We start from the raw sequence: 17,716 nt of genomic DNA, 5'->3' as shown, positions 1-17,716 counted from the left end.
AACTTAGATAAATCCAGCACATTGTAAATCTACATTTTCAAACAAAGCAAACGCCAACCCGTGTAGATTATGTTTGCACACTGTATGTTACCTCAGACTTCAAACATGTAAAAAAAAAAAATGAAAGGCAGAGGTCAAACACTTGCAAGATTTCAAAGCAGTCAAGATAATACGAAGACAGGCCTAAAATGCAAGTATATTTGCTCATTATTGCACAGCAATTTGTCAGAATACACTTGGCTGTTGGGGCTCAGAGAACAATATAGAATTTCCAATGTTTCTCCCACTCTGCAAGCTGACATATCAAATTAAAGTTGAAGTTGCAATTTCTAAAGTAAACTAATTTCTAAACTATTTGCCTGATCCAGTTTAATCACAAAATTGAAGCTGAGGTTTATTCTTTTACTAAACACTACTTTCTGTATCCCAAGAAGTGATTTAAAAGCCATTCTGAGCCATAAGAGATACATATTCTGTTTCAAAAATGTTATAGTTAAAGATCATACACAAAAAGGTCCTGATTTTTTGAAAACAATATTTTAAAGAATGATAAGTTGCTAATTGAGCACAAAAGCAGCCAGAAGGTTGTAGAAGAAATATCTTGTGAATTACGAATCGCCACAAGCTGTGGCAATTTCAATGTCTCCGCCGATAACATCACAAAAAGATCATCTCTTTCTTAACCTCCCCTTGAGTTTCATTACATTGCTATTAAGTTTACCACAAAGTTAAGTCTAGTAATTATCAGTATACATCACCGTTGTTAATAACTGGTAAACAACCTCTTGTCCAGTAAATAAGCAATAAGTGTATTTTATCCTTACAGGTTGCAAATTTGTTTTGTTTTGAAAAACTATTTTTTTCCCAATTCTTAGTTTTCCCACTCTCACTTTCCGCATGTGATGTGACATTAAATTAAAATTGGCAAATTCACCCTTCTCTTTAACCTCTTTGGTTAAGGTCATATGCTGGTTGCCCCAATGTTCGCCTACATTGCCAATAATCTAGTAGCAGGCGCTTGCAGAAATTCATGAACAAAAATTTTTGAAACCCAAATTTGCAATGGTCAGTCTAACAGGGAACATACCCATTCACCAATTAAAATCTAATCCTTGATGGCGAACTGTGTGCAGAACCATTCAGTATATAATACTTTAATCAAGTTTGGGTGTGAGAAATACTCGAGAGTCAAAAAAGTATCAACAATAGGCTTATTCAGCAATGTGGAAGCAATGGAAAGAAATGACAATAAGTCAGTCAATCGCCAGAATATTACTCCTGTGGTTGGGAGTTCAAAACTTACATTAGTCAACATTTGAGAGAACAAAAGCTAGAACTGCACTGCAAGGAGTTTCATTTTTGCTCAAATAGGAACAAGGCAAAACCTCACATCCACACTATTTCACTCTGCAGAAATGTTAATAAGACTATTACAGTATTTCATTACCTAGAAGTACAAACAACTATGCTGGAACTGTTGGTTGCAAAACATCAGTGTCAATGAATACTTGTTCTTGGTCACTTCTGCAAAACTCGAGGACAACTAGATGAAACACTGCTTCAATACTTAAGGATTAGTGCTGTATTAAAACAAAACTCCATCACTTTTGGAATCTAATAGATTCCCCACTCCACCCACACACCTAAGAAACATTTTCAAATTTGATCAGTTATAGGTTGTTCCATCATTGGGGAAGAGATTGAATTTTGCCATAAAGTATAGTTGGTTACTCCTGAAGCATGCCAAGTATAACTTATTAAAATCACCCACCGATTCTAGCCAGTGCTGTATTTTGCAAAATTAAAAAGGCAACATTTACTAAAAGCTGTAAATGAAAATAAACTAAATATAACTACAGTATGTGAAAGCCATAGCTATTACTAGGGAATAAGGCAAAATACTGCAATAAATTAAAATGAATCAAGTTGTACTTTAGATAATACTGTACCTGTTTACTTATCCTCAAAATAGATTCACCACAAAATGCAAGGATTTGCACATACAGATTAAAACAAAAATCATTTTTATGAAACTATGTAACTGTTACATAACAATGACCACAGTGATTCAGAAACATTGCACTGATTGATTCTACAATATAACAAAGCACCAGCGAAATATTTCACAATATTGCTGGACAGATAGAATGTTAACATTTAAGTGCTAACATTTCACTCTTTCTTTTCAAAATAACTGCCATAGCATTGCGTGCTGTGTTTACATGGTACCCAATGCAATTTTACACTTCAAAATTACAAACTATGAATCAGTGACTCCACAAATTGGCATGCTCCAAACAGCCAGATTCAAACCCCTTGCTGTTTTTTGCTCTCACTGTATCACCCAGCTCCTACACTACACTATTTTGGTTCATCAAACACACAAAATCTAGTTCTGCTGCTTTGCTACCAGCACAACATACCTTTGGCTCATCAGCGAGACCAAATGGAGTGCAATCAAAACAAAAATACCTCCAATATATTAAATTAGCTTCTATCAGCATAAGTGCAATGAGACTTCAAGTCTGTACTACCAACAGCACAGTCAGCAATTATTTTTAATTATAAGTTACTGTTAAATTAAAGAGTCTTTTTTCTAAAAAAAATTTGGATGCTAAAAGCACCATAATTTAGCTGGCACAAACAGCGAATTAAACCAGCAGCAATTCTGGTTACAGGGAGAGAAGATGAAAGGGCTATACGAAAATGGACATGTTACAGAAAATGTTGAATTGTGAAAATTCACTCATTCATCTTTCAATCTTTTGAAAACCACAGGCTCCAGCTGGCTTATCATTAGATGCAAAATCCACAACCATCTGTGGGATTCAACTGGCCATTTCTCTCACACCAGCCTGCCTAATACGAGTCTGGAATGCATAACCTTGAAACTTAACTTGGTTTTCAGTGTCTGTACACATAAATGATTCAAAAGTAAGGCAGCATATCCATCGTAAGCAAGATTTCTGGCTGATATTTTGCACCTGTCTGGCAGAAGACAGTGCTGCATTCTAACTGCTCCCCCAGGTGAGGTTTACTGCTTGAGAATTTGATGGACTGTATGGTTCAATACGTCAGATGAAATGAGAACAGAAAAGGAGCCATTCAGGACTTTTAGTTAAACATGTTCTCAAACCCCCTCCACCCCACTATCTCAAGTGATTGCCTACTTAGCAGCCACCAGCAGTGCTATTGTTACCCTGTCGTCCCTTTAAGGAGAGCAAAAAGCCTGAAGTGATTCAAATTGCCACTCAAACGTAAACATAATTTTGCAGCTTTGATACAGCTTGTGCCAATTCTGATCAAAACCCCCTCTCTCTCAGACTGTGCAGCCAACATTTGAAGGCCAAGCTCGACTTTTTGAGAGAAGGTACCACATAAACAGAGCAAAAACATTCAGCCTTCATCTCAAAAATGCAAACTTCAAATGTGAGTCAGGTTCCTGTTGCTGGAAAGATAAGATATAAAACTAAGAAAGAAAACAAGCATGGTAAATCCTCCCCCAGTGAGACAGACGAAAGGCCGGACCATTGGGTGCTGCAGTCCTGAATCATACATGCAAAGCAGTGACCAGGAGGACCAGAATTTTATTCAGGGAGGGAAATAGTTGGGTGCTCCAACTGCACACTGTCCAGCATTAGATGAAATTATAAGCAAGAGTTTATCTCTAAATGGACAGACAAGGTTTGGTTTTAAAGTCTCTCATAACCACCTTGTAAACATTCTTCATTCAACACCATCCATCAATTGTAAGCTGCTGGAGAAATGTATTACATATGGAGGGATGCACACACATAAGCATCACTACAATTATGATAGAAAAGGCCAAAAGCAAAATAATTAGAGAAACAATACTTCTGTTGAAGTACCAGGAATTGTAGCAAATATATTTGTGCATTTTTCAAAATCTAAATATGAACTAAAAACTGAATATGTGCAACTATTTGATGTGCAGTAAATTAGGTGAATGGTTAATGTTTGCCTGAAATGGCCAAATTACATTGGTATTATTACCATAATAATACCAATGAATTAGGGTGAGGGGCTTAGCGCCTTAAAGGAATTGCTGCATTGCTATGCAGGTGGTGAATATCTTTGAACCACAAGACTAGATTTCAAAGTCATCATTACAGATAGAAATCATCACCAAAATAATTTTTTAAAAATGGCATGACAATGCCTATCAGTGTTCAGACGAACAGCTTGGCTTGGAATGAGAGATGGAACTGATCAGTAAATCTGCTTTTAAAAAGTGTTTAAAAACTCTAAATTTCCTCAAGTGCTAACTGAATAACTATCCAGTATATTTTATACCAACATCCAGTCACAGCTTCAAACATGAGCTATATACTTATAGAATACCAAACTTGTTTTTCCCTTTGTCGAAAATCTCATCTATGAAAAAATTAACTGGCTTGGAAAGTGAATAAAATACTTGTTCCTTTGGAAATAATTTGCCTCTGTTGAAGTAGTAAGTATGAACAGCTGTAGCTACCCAGACAATTTGACTGTCAGAATTGAGTGTAATGACAGAGCTCTTCTGTGCAATTGGCCGAAATACTCTCAAATCCCAAACATTACAGAGGTATGCACAACTGTGTAGCAGCCCCACAAAGGAACAGAAATTTTTTTTAAAGTGTATTCAAAGGACTGTGCACATTAATTGGTCTGACTATTTCAGCCTTTACAGCTATTGGTTGGGTTTTTTTAATTCACTCTTGGGACATGGATTTCACTGACTGAGTAAACATTTATTACCAGATCCTAGTTGCCCTCAACATGGTGGTGGTGAGCTGCCTTCTTGACTCTCTCCAGTCCAAGTGCTGTAGATTGACACAGGGAGGGAATATCAAGATATGGTGAGGTGACTGGATGTGGTGCTCAATGAGCTGATTTGACCTGGATGGTGTCAAACTTCAACTGCTGTGAACTACACCCATCCAGGCAACTGAGGAGTATTCAGCATACTCCTGTCATGTGCTCTGGAGATGATGGGCAGGCTTTAGGAAGTCAGGAGGTGAGTTACTTGCTGCAAGATTGACCTGCTCTTGTAGCCACTGTCTTAATGATGTGGCGAATCCAATTCAGTTTCTGGTCAATGGTCACTCTCAGGATGTTGTTAGTAAGGAATTCAGTGATGGTAACACTATTGAATGTCATGGGGCTCTGGTTAGATTTCCTCTTACTGGAGATGGTCATTTCCAATGAAAAAAACAATCAAACCATTTTAGCTCATTGAACATTTCTTCTGTTTTTTAAAATCTAATTTAGTTTGTGCGGTTTCCAGTACATTGGTTTAAAAAAAAAACCCCACCAAATTCTACAAAAGAAACAATGGACATCACATTTCATAGAGAATCCCTAGTGTGGAAACAGGCCATTTGGCCCAACAAATCCACACTATCCCTGCAAAGAGTATCCTACCCAGACCCTTTCCACTACCCTATTACTCTACATTTACCTTGACTAATGCATCTAGCCTACACATCCCTGAACACTATGGGCAATTTAGCACGGCCAATTTACCTAAACTGCACATCTTTGGGTTGTGGGAGGAAAGTGGAGAACCTGGAGAAAACCCATGCAGACATAGGGAGAATATGCAAACCCCACACAGACAGACACACAGGTGCCAGAGGCTGGAATTGAACCTGGATCCCTGGTGCTGTGAGGCTGCAGTGCTAACCTGTAAAATGTCATTTACAATGACATTTTTAATTAACCAAAAATGGCAATAAATATTCTAAAGTTTGCAACGTTATAGCGAACATTAAAAGTCTCATGGGTTAAAACAGAGATTATTTCCTTAATCCTGTTGAAACTGACAAAATAAACTTATTTTTGTTAAGAAAAACCTTCCCTAACACAAACAATTCAGTCATGTAACAAAATGAAAAGTCAACAGTTTTCATGATATCCTCAAAATAGGTTTACATGGGAAATAAAGAATTAATTTTGCTAAGTTTAAAAAATTTGGCTTTTCAACTCAGATGATTTCCTTTCCATTCTAACAAATACGATGGGAAAAATATCATACTGAATTAGTATTTGCACATTTTTAAGTTCATCTCTGCAATCTCTAGATCCAACCATAATTTTGCTGAAATGGTTATCATCATCAGACAACATTAAACATGTTCTCATCTTTCTTTGTCATAAGCAAAGGAACAGGAGAAACAAAGTATGTGACCTTCTCCTTTTCAAAATCATGGTTTACCTTCTACCTAAAGTTCAGTTTCCCAACCTCTGACCATATCCCTAAGTGCCTAAAAAACAATCTCAGCCTTGAATATACTCAAGGACTGAGCATCCATCGTCCTCTTAAAATCAAAAATTCCTATCATTCTCAATTTTCCTTGAAGAACTCGCCCCTCATCTCAATTCTAAATGATCAACCCTTAGATTGTGCAAAGCTCATTGATTCAAATCAGAAAAGAGAGATCACATCCTGAGAGCGAGACAAGGCCCAAGTGAGTGTATAGTTTGGAGAATTTCAAAACAATGTGGGAATTCTGAGGGGAGGTGCTTGTTTTCTTTCCAGCTCATAGCTTGTAAGTTTTTTTTAAGAGCAGGACAAATTGAAGCCCAGGATCTGGGGCCCAGCACAAGAGCGACATCACAGGTAAAACATAAATTCATTCGTTGTTGAAGCTACTAATTTGACTATTACAGAGGCTACTTTCAGATTGAACATAAATAGGAGAAATATTTATTGGTTAGAAAGGAAAAGACCAGTATGAAAAATCAAATCAAGAACTAGGTAATTAAAATAGAGATGCCAGGTCAGGCGATGCGTTGCAACTGCACAATGTGGGAGTTGGTGGACCCCATTTTGATTCAGAGAGACCACACCTGTCACAAGTGTTGGTTGCTTGAGGAACCTTGGCGCAGAGTGGATGAACTGGAGTATAATCTTTGAATTGTACAACACATCAGGATGGGAGAGTTACCTGGATGCTGTATTTCAGGAGGCAGTCACACCCCTTAGATTAACTACCTTGAAATCGGTCAGGGACTGGAGGTGTGACTAGCAGCAAGGCAGGTAGATGATCCAGGAGTAAGTGCTGAAGGAACCTCAGCTTTTGAGTTGGTCCTGGCAAATTGCATAACTCGGGTTGGAAGCAGTTTGCAATTGCATGGAAAATTATGGAATCAGTTCCAGGATGGAGGGAGGGCTCAGAGGTTATTAAAGTTTCCAGAACAAGTAATAGAACATAAAGTATAGAAAGGGTCAGAATTCTAATTTCAGGCACAGCAGATAAAGGGACAACTATGAGAAGGGGCAGGGTTGGGGATGTTGTAATTAAAAGCATGTAGCATATGAAATGGGGGTTGGGGGTGTGTATGTGCACGAATCTGTGTGCACATGCGGGGGAGGGGTCCACATGATGTAACCAAGGATGACAAGACTGGTCAAGGACAGCATAAAACCATACAATGTCGAGAAGATTAGTGAGAAGCCAGAGGATTGGGACACCTTTAAAAACTAGCAGAGGATAACTAATAAAAGAATGGCAGGGTGGAGGGAGGAAAACACATAAAAGAATAATCCAGCTAGCAGTATGAAAGAAGATTGTAAGAGTTTTTTTCTAAGCCAGCTAAAGTGTTAGAGAGAGGCAAGAGTTGAAGAGTGGACATTAGAATGCTAGAAAACGTGGCTGACGAAGTAGTAAAGGAAAACAGAAATGGTAGAGGAACTGAACAGATACTTTGCATCAGTTTTCAATGGAAGACATCAGCAAGGTACCAAGACTTAAGAGGGTCGGGGTCAGAGGTGAGTGTAGTGGCAAACACTAAGGAGATGGTGCTGGGGAAGCCAAAAAGTCTGATGGTGGGTAATTTATCTGGATCAAATGGACTATACCCCAGTGTTCTGAAGGAGATAGCAGAGGAGTTTGGTGGAATTACTACAGTAAGGGAAGATGCCAGAGGACTGGAAAATGACTAATGTAACCCCCACTATTTAAGAAGGGAGACACATGCAGAAAGCCAAAGGCTGGTTAGCCTAATCCTCAAATCATTGTTAAGGTTTAGAGTGAATTAATAAGGATAAGACTGCAGAAGTGCATGGAAAATAAGGCAAAGTCAGCACAACTTCTTCAAAAGGAGATCACGCCTGACAAAACTAGTAAATTCTTCGGGGCTGTAACAAGCAGGTTGGACAAAGGAGAGCTACTGGACATTATCTATTTGGATTTCCAGATAACGTATTTAGCACCTTGTCAAACGTTAAGAGCCCATGGTGTTAGGGGCAAGGTACTAGTATGAATAGAAGATTGGTTGACTGGCAAAAGGCAGATATTAGGGATAAAGGAGTCTTTTTCAGAATGGCAGCCAGTGATTAGTGGCATTCTACAAGGGTTCATGTTTGGACTACAACTGTTCACGATATGCATTAGTATCTGGACGAAGAAACTGTGGGAATTGTCGCTGTGTTTTGAGATGACACAAAGATAGGTGGAGGGCAGGCAATGTTGAAGTAGTGAGGAAGCTGCAGGATTGGGAGAGGCTAGGAGAGAGGCAAAAGAAGTGACAGATGTGGGACAAGTGAGGTCGTGCACTTTGGCAAGAAGAATAGAGTTGTAGACTATTTTCTAAATGGGTACGGTTTTGGAAATCTGAAGCACAGAGTTTGGAGTCCAGGATTCTCTTAAGGTTGTCATGCAGGTTCAGTTGGCAGTTAGGAAAGCAAATACAATGTTAGTATTCATTTCAAGAGGGCTCGAGTACAAGGGCAGAGATATACTCTGAAGCTATGAGGGACTCTGCTCAAATTTGATTTGAAATATTGTGAGCAGTTTTGGATCTCTATCAAAGGAATGATGTGATGGCATTGAAGAGAGTCCAGAGGATATTTACTAGAATGATCCCAAGGACAAACGGCTTGTCATATGAGTGCAGGGGACTTTCGGTCTGTATTGGGAGTTCAGAAGGACGAGGGGGGAGATCTGATAGTATTCTGTAATTTTCAAAGGGACCTTGATGGAGTTGACATGGAGACGATGTTTCAACTCGTAGGAGAAAGCTAGAACCTGAGGGCACAGTGGGAAGGATTGACCATTTAAAATAAAATGAGGAGGAATTTCTACCGCCAGAAGGTGGTTAATCTGTGAAACTCATTGCTGCAGAGTGGAGGCCAAGTCATTGAGTATTTAAGACCGATTGATAGGCTCTTGATTGGTAAGGGGATCAAGGATTATGGGAAAAAACAGGAAGATGGCATTGAGAAAAGCATCAGCCATGACAGAATGGCAGATCAGCGCCAATGGGCCAAATGACCTAATAATGCTTCTGCATCTTATGGTCTTAGCCTGCAAATATGCCAGTCTAGAGAAACAGCCTCATGTACCCAATCGGGCCTCATGGAATCTTATTAATGAAAATTAACCTAATTGAAATTGTTACATGTTAAGACTGGAAACCCCCAAACTGTGCTATGCTAATCTCTATGCCATATGCACAACAGGAGTTTAAAGGATCAGCTCACCACCACTTTGAGCAACAAATCTTTGCCGTGCAAGAATCCATGCATTCCAAGAATTTTTTTTAAAAAAAAATTATATTAAAACATTACTACAAGGTGTTTCTTAATTTTAAAATAAAAATTTACTGCATAACTCCTTTAAATACAAAAAAAGTTTGCTATCCATTTATAACTAGGCATAATGATTCATGTGGACTGTCAAATTTTGTTTTTATTCCAGGAGATGAAATGATTTTCAATGTTCCATGATACCTTTATTTTCACCCAGAAAGACTGTATATAAATAGCCTTGGTGACATCTCTAAGACATACAGGTTTAACATCCTCTGATCAAAACATCCTTGCTAGTTTTCAGGATCACTTTGACCTTGCAATGCCTCCACTGTCTTCCTGGAGAAGATGCTGAATTATATGAATTAACATCCCCTTCAAGCCAGAGAGACAATACTGACAAGATAGAGGAAGGTAGTGGAAACAAATGAATCCGTGGTGCTTCTTTAAAAAAAAGCACTCAGTGTCAGCCTATAGAATTTCCTCAATTTACATACTGCATTTGAGATGATTAAACTGGGAATCTGCACCATGATTTAAAGGATAATGTATTTGCAGGACAAATATCTAGTAAATCCTTTACAGTTAGTTTCTTATAATTTCTTCTAGTACTATTCAATTACTTCCAGTGTATTTGCTACATTCCCTTAAGTTGCATAAAAAGCAGTAAATTGTTGACTTGACATAACTTTATTGATATCTCAAGCATTTTAAAAAGAAATTTTCTTCATTCCATGTCCCCAAATTTTAGGCCCCTCAATTGCGGCAATGAACGAATGTCAAAAGGAAAATTATGAGAGCCTTTGTTCCCTTTAGTAATGTATTGCATTCACCACTTACAACTCAGGCACTGCATTCTGCAAGACAAGCTCAAAATGGAAAACAAACACCAAAATAAAAAAAAAGTAAAAAAGAAACACCATGTTATTACAAACTGTCCCTTCAGAAACACCTGGTACTGAAGCATAATTTAAAAATAAAACAGCTGGGTCATTAAAGATGGGGGTGGAAAGGAAGGATTTTAGAGCAAATACAGCACTGAGTTTGCATTTGTTTGAGCTGGTAAACATAAATAATATTAAACATGTATTAACAGTTAACAGATAGTCACTGCAAAAATAAAGAGCAATTTGCAATAATTTTGGATGATTTGCAATGTAATTAACTTGAGCATTCCCAGTTAGAAAACTTAAGCAAAGCAGTTCAAAATGCAGTTGAATTGAATGTACTTAAACAGTGACCAACGGTATACCTTAATCCTTTGCTTCTATGACCACCCCTCATTTCCCCCCATGGAAACTGGCTTTGACTGTTAAAGTTGTTAGACTCTATTCTTCCTCTCCTCACTTCCTTCCTCCAAGGAAGGGAGAACAGATATTGCTTTTACCAACTCCACCCCCATCTTCAAAAAAAAACAAGTCAGGCCCAGCCCTTACAGCAGGGAGGAAGAGGGTCAGAGATTCCGCTCTTACACCCTTGGGAACAGGGACACTGGAACTGTCCTAGCCCGAAGAAGGCCATCTTTACTCCCATCCTGTGCTTGAGGGCATCTGCTCTTTCTTTACACCCACAGGAGAGGGGTACAAATCCCCCTCAAACATCCTGGGGAGAGGTAACACTAGCACAGTTCTATGAAGGGCAGCCACCCCATGTGTCAGGGCACTGGCCAACTTATACCCTCAGAAAAAAGGCAGACATGGGCCCCTTCAATCTCCCCCATACCCTCAAATTCTGAGAATGGGGCACTGGATCTGCACTTATCCCCTGAAGAGATGGGGCACAGAATATGTTATTACTTGCTGGGGGCAGCACAGTGACTCAGCAGTTAGCACTGTTGCCTCAGAATCAGGGACCCAGATTCAATTCTATCCCCATGCAACTGTCTTATGTAGAGTCTACACATTCTCCCTGCGTCTGGGTGGGTTTCCTCCAGGTGCCCCAACTTCCTCCCTAAGTCCAAAGATGTGTAGGTTAGGTGGATTAGCCATGGGAAATGTGGGGATGGGGGATGCAGGTCTGGTTGGGATGCTAGGGTCAATGTGGACTCGATAGCCTGCTTCCACACAGTAGGGATTCTATAATTACTGCCCTGGGAAGGTCCTGCTCACATACCATGGGGATAGGGGACACTGGCCCTGCTCCTACCAGGGCAGAGGGGGCACAGGAGCCGCTTTTACTTCCCAGGAGGGGAGGGGAGACAAGACAGGGTACAGGGCCCTCTCTTATCCCCAGGAGGGGAGAGGAGAGGAGAGGAGACAGGATACAGGGCCCCTCTTACCCCCAGGAGAGAGGAGACAGGGTACTGTGCCCTCTCTTATCCCAGGGAGGGGAGACAGGATACAGGGCCCTCTCTTATCCCAAGGAGGGGAGGAAGGGGGAGACAGGGTACAGTGCCCCCTCTTACCCCCAGGAGGGGAGGGGAGAGGAGACAGGGTATAGTGCCCCCCTTACCACCAGGAGGGGAGGGGACAGGAGAGGGGAGAGGAGACAGGATACAGTGCCCCCTCTTACCCCCAGGAGGGGTGGGGAGAGGAGACAGAGTATAGTGCCCCCTCTTACACCCAGGAGGGGAGGGGAGACAGGGTACAGGGCCCGCTCTTACCCCAAGGAGGGGAGACGAGGAGAGACAGGGTACAGGGCCTGCTCTTACCCCCAGGAGGGGAGACGAGGGGAGATAGGGTACAGGGCCCCTCTTAACCCCAGGAGGGGAGGCGAGGGGAGACAGGGTACAGTGCCCCCTCTTACCCCCAGGAGGGGAGGGGAGAGGAGACAGGGTATAGTGCCCCCCTTACTCCCTAAAGGGGAGGGGACAGGAGAGGAGACAGGATACAGTGCCCCCTCTTACCCCCAGGAGGGGAGGAGAGAGGAGAAGAGACAGGGTACAGTGCCCCCTCTTACCCCAGGAGGGGAGGAGAGGGGAGACAGGGTACAGGACCCCCTCTTACCCCCAGGAGGGGAGGGGAGACAGGGTACAGGGTACAGGGCCCCCTCTTACCCCCAGGAGGGGAGGGGAGACAGGGTACAGGGCCCCCTCTTACCCCCAGGAGGGGAGGGGAGACAGGGTACAGGGCCCCCTCTTACCCCCAGGAGGGGAGGGGAGGGGAGACAGGGAACAGGGCCCCCTCTTATCCCCAGGAGGGGAGGGGAGACAGGGTACAGGGCCCCCTCTTACCCCCAGGAGGGGAGGGGAGGGGAGACAGGGTACAGGGCCCCCTCTTATCCCCAGGAGGGGAGGGGAGACAGGGTACAGGGCCCCCTCTTACCCCCAGGAGGGGAGGGGAGGGGAGACAGGGTACAGGGCCCCCTCTTATCCCCAGGAGGGGAGGGGAGACAGGGTACAGGGCCCCCTCTTACCCCCAGGAGGGGAGGGGAGACAGGGTACAGGGCCCCCTCTTACCCCCAGGAGGGGAGGGGAGACAGGGTACAGGGCCCCCTCTTACCCCCAGGAGGGGAGGGGAGACAGGGTACAGGGCCCCCTCTTACCCCCAGGAGGGGAGGGGAGGGGAGGGGAGGGGAAGATAGAGGGTACAGGCGCCTCCTTTCCGCCCCCTCCCCAAAATCATTGCACCCCGGGCCCGGACACTCACCGTTCTGTCCGCGGGCGGGTGTCAAGATGAGGCTAAGCCAGAGCAGGGCGGACACAGCGGCTCCGAGCCAGGCTGGGCCCCGGGCCGTTGCCATGGTAATGCTGCTCGCCGTTCACTCCACTGCCACCCTTCTCCCTACTCGGTCCGCACCGACTGCGGCTCCCCCTCCCCCACCCGCTGACTCTAGGTGAACCTGCTCTCGCGAGAGTCAGCGCTAGAGTGCGCGCGCAGCCAGTGAGCCTCCGACTGCGACGTTTGAATGGGGAGCGGGTCTCAGACCCGACCATTGGAGGCGCAGCGGAGCAGATTTCCACACCCAGCCGCAAGAAGGTGCAGCGGAGCAGGTACCATTCACGGCCACAGGAGGCGCTGTAAAGCACATCCCAGACCCACCGACAAGAGGCGCAGTGGAGCTGGTTCCACACATGGCCGTAGGAGGCGCAGTGGAGCTGGTTCCACACATGGCCGTAGGAGGCGCAGTGGAGCTGGTTCCACACATGGCCGTAGGAGGCGCAGTGGAGCTGGTTCCACACATGGCCGTAGGAGGCGCAGTGGAGCTGGTTCCACACATGGCCGTAGGAGGCGCAGTGGAGCTGGTTCCACACATGGCCGTAGGAGGCGCAGTGGAGCTGGTTCCACACATGGCCATAGGAGGCGCAGTGGAGCAGGTCACAGGACCTAGCCTCAGGCGATACACTGGAGCACATCCCAGACTCAGCCACATGAGGCGCACTGTCGCCAGACCCAGAGACAAGATACACTGTGGAGCAGGTTCCAGACCCTGCCACAGGAGGTACAGTGAGCAGAGCTATACCCAAGGGCTTTTGCCTGGGACATCGATTTTCCTGCTCATCGATGCTGCCTGACCTGCTGTGCTTTTCCAGCACCACTCTAATCTTGACTCTGATCTCCAGCATCTGCAGTCCTCACTTTCGCCTATACCCGAAACATTGACTTCTCCACCTCTTGATGCTGCCTGGCTTGCTGTGTTCTTCCAGCCTCCGGTTTTTCTGCTTTGGATTCCAGCATCTGCAGTTTTTTTTTGGGTCTAACTAGGTTCCAGATCCAGCCACAGGAGGTGCTTTTGTCAGGTCCCAGACCCAGGCACAGGTGGCGCTGCAGGCAGTTTTCAGACCCAGCCTCAGGAGGCACTGTGGACAACATCCCATATCTAGCCACTTGAGGTGCCGTGGAGCAGTTTACAGACCTGCCATGGAACCAAGTAGAGCCGGTTCCACATGTGGGCAAAGGAGGTGCAGTGGTGAACATCACAGACACGGTCACAGGGAGGCGCCATGAAGCAGGATCCAGACATAGCCATAGCAGGCGCTGTAGTGTAAGTCCCAAATCCGCACTCAGCAGGCGTTGTTCCTCGACCCAGCCACTGCCTCAGGAGACTCAGTGGAACAGGTTCCAGGCCTGGCCACTGGAGACACTGTAGAACAGGTTCTAGATCCTGTCACAGGAGGCACTTTGGTAGAGCTGAAGATTTTGCCAGATGGGGTGTTACTCACCATCCTGACTTGGAATCATATCGCCGTTCCTTCACTGATACTGGGTCACAATCCTGGAATCCTCTAATGACATTGTGGGTGACCTACATCAATGAACTGCAGCAGTTGAAGAAAGCAGCTCATCTTCACCTTTTCAAGGGCAGTTCAGGATGGGCAATAAACCCACATCTTGTGAAATAATTTTTTAAAAATTGGTTTCCCCTTGGGCCACCATTATTGTCCACATGATAGTGACTGCTTTTGATCTGAATATGATGTGTGGAATCACACTAACTGGAACACTTTCCTTGGGCAGCAATCTCCAGCCTTCACAGCTGATGGGATAGACAGTCTTTCTTTGCTTGTCCTGCTGTTTTGAGAACACACATTGTCACCTGAGGTGGTGTTACCAGGAACATAAAGCACCTGACAGCATTACAGGCAGCCCCTTTGTGGCAAATGGCTTAAAGTCAATTTGTACACAAGTTGGATCACAATGCAGGACAGGGTAAAATAGTGGTTTATAAGAATAGGAAGTGTTCCTATGTGGTAGACCTTTTTAATGACCTCCAGTATGGGAATGCGTTTCGAAATGCAAGAGTTCGTAACTCAGACATTCATAGATCGAGTTCCCCGCAGTCAAGATTGTCAGAAAAGATAAACTTTGTACCACATTATGGTGATGAACTGCAATGAGATAGCCACCATTCCATGCCTGCTGCAGGAGACTCTGGTGCTGTTCCACATTCTACTACAGGATGTTCTATGGTACTGTTCCTTCCATCTGAGTTTTCCTCAATACCACTCATCAATACAGTTTTCACTGGACGCTTGTTAAAAATATTTGAAACCATACCTGCCGTAGGAAATTAAGTCAAAACAGGACATTCAGGCAAGACAATGAGTGGTGACAGACTGAAGCACTAACTTTGTTAGAGCAAACTATTGCTCTGCAAATAAAGCATGTTGGAAATCACAGCGGGTCAGAAAGCATCTGTGGAGAGTGAGCAAGCTAATGCTTTGAATCTCGCTGACTTATGTTTCAGGAATGAAATGAAGGGCTCCTGCCCAAAACGTTGATTTTCCTGCTCCTTGGATGCTGCCTGACCTGCTGTGCTTTTCCAGCACCACTCTGATCTTGACTCTAATTTCCAGCATCTGCAGTCCTCATTTTCATCGAGCTATTTATGTCAGGTCTAATGTAGTCTTCAGGACTCAACATTAGCTTGCTCTCTCTCTCTACAGATGCTGCCTGACCTGCTGTGATTTCCAGCATTTTCTTTTTCAGCACATGAACTTTGTTTCTTCTTTTACTGTACTGCTCTGAACTAATGAGTGTTTCTAGCACTTCTTTTTATTTCAGATTCCCAGTATCAGAACTATTTTGCTTCTGGTAAGAAATTAAGCTTCAGTGATTAAAAGATAATCTACATATATTGCGAAAATTTCATCTTATACACTTACTGTCATATTCCTAATTATAAATTCCCAGGTCTGTGTTCCAATAGAAACTGCCCTTGTAGCATGGTGGTTAATATACTCTTAGTGCCATGCATATCACTCCACTACTGATAGATGGATACAATTATAGCAGCACCTGTTGAAAGGCGCAGTTATCCTTAAAAACATAGAATTGAGAATTTGTAGTCAATGCATCAAAAATAAACTTAGGATAAATGACTTCAAAATTGAGATTGAATGCTGTCGCTCAGTGATTCTGCTGGTCTGTATTCTTGTGTTATTTTATGCTTAAATGGGTCCTGAAAACATGTGTGGTGACATTAGGAAAATTGGCTTATCTAAGTATATACACTTTTCTGATGAACATATAACTTTACCCAACAGAGCAGCAGAAGAACCTTTGAAAGAAATTTCTGAATGGTAGTGGGGGGTGGTTTCTCACAGAGAGCTTTCAAATTCTAACAGGACTAGACAGGGTAGATGCAGGGAGGATGTTCCCGATGGTGGGTGCATCTGAGGATTCGGGGTGGACCATTTACGATGGAGATGAGACATTTCTACACCCAAAGAGTGGTAAGCCTGTGTAATTCAGTACCACAGCAAGCAGTTGATGCCAAAGCATTTAATGTATTCAAGAGGTGGCTAGGTATAACACTAGGGGTGAATGGTATCAAAGGTTATGGGGAGAAAGCAGGATTAGGCTATTGAGGTTGATGATCAGCCATGATGATGATGAATGGTGGAGCAGCCTCGAAGGGGTGAATGGCCTCCTCCTACTCCTACCTTCCATGTTTCTATGTATAGACAGGGAATAATGATATTCCTGAGAAGCTAGTAGATGGAATGCAACTATCCTGCAATTTTATAAATAATTTCCAAGTATTCCACATTGTAGCATGTAATTTATAATGTGACACATTCTATATGATAATATATAATCTTTATTTTATGATGAACACGTAATCTAAATTTAACATGTATTCTGAAATGCAGTAACATATTTCTCCATCATGATAGACATCTTGTTGTTTAAAACCAAACTTTAAGTGATTCCTTTGTCTTCTATGAATCCTTTCAAAGAGTTTGACGTGATATCAGCATGGATGTCCACAGAACTGGCAATTCATGTCGTCATTGTTGGTGCTTTAGGAATGAAGTGAAACAATTTTAACTATAATACACTAATAATGTTGTAATACACTAATAAAGTTTCTAAGCTTGATAGGACATTAAACCAATTTTACGGGGAACTACCTAAGAATGAAAGTGAAAGTTTGTAAAACTGAAGAGCCTGCATGATAATGCAAAGGCATTAAGGGAGCAGACTGTAATGATGCTGTATGGGAGGAGGTGGTATTTAACTACAATCCTAAATGCCCAGACGGTAGTTGAGAGTCAACCACATTGCTGTGGGTCTGGAGGCACATATAGGCCAAATTAGGTAAGTTCAGATTTCCTTCCCTGAGGGACATTCGTGAGCAGAGATTGGTTTTACCAATAATCACAGAAATTTCATGGTCATCATTAGACTCTTCACTGAAGTGTGCTATACGCACAGTATTTTCAGGCTATTTGGAAGTTGAAAAGGATATTTGCGGAGATTTGTTGTCCTATTTATGATGAGGATCTGCAATACAGGG

At 43.1% G+C, this 17,716-nt stretch overlaps 1 protein-coding gene across 3 annotated transcripts in view; it reads right to left on the bottom strand.

Annotated features, from left to right (window-relative positions):
* The window catches only part of LOC122542639 (neuroplastin), a 79,049-nt gene extending 65,770 nt beyond the window's left edge, over window positions 1-13,279 (bottom strand). Inside the window, exon 1 of one of the 3 annotated variants that reach the window (XM_087982139.1) lies at window positions 13,123-13,279. In XM_087982139.1, coding sequence (XP_087838265.1) covers window positions 13,123-13,216 — 94 coding nt within the window. In that variant the 5' untranslated portion in view covers window positions 13,217-13,279. The remainder of the gene's footprint in view (window positions 1-13,122) is intronic. The other 2 variants (XM_043680632.2, XM_043680631.2) reach the window with 2 other exon arrangements.
* Between the last annotated feature and the right edge of the window lie 4,437 nt (window positions 13,280-17,716).

This window comes from Chiloscyllium plagiosum, unplaced genomic scaffold, assembly GCF_037043375.1.
Source record: "Chiloscyllium plagiosum isolate Xiang-an unplaced genomic scaffold, Cpla_swu_hap1 HiC_scaffold_42, whole genome shotgun sequence".
NCBI classification, from domain to species: Eukaryota; Metazoa; Chordata; class Chondrichthyes; order Orectolobiformes; family Hemiscylliidae; genus Chiloscyllium; species Chiloscyllium plagiosum.
Note: the sequence above shows the minus strand (reverse complement) of the source record. Positions and strands in the feature narration are given on the sequence as shown.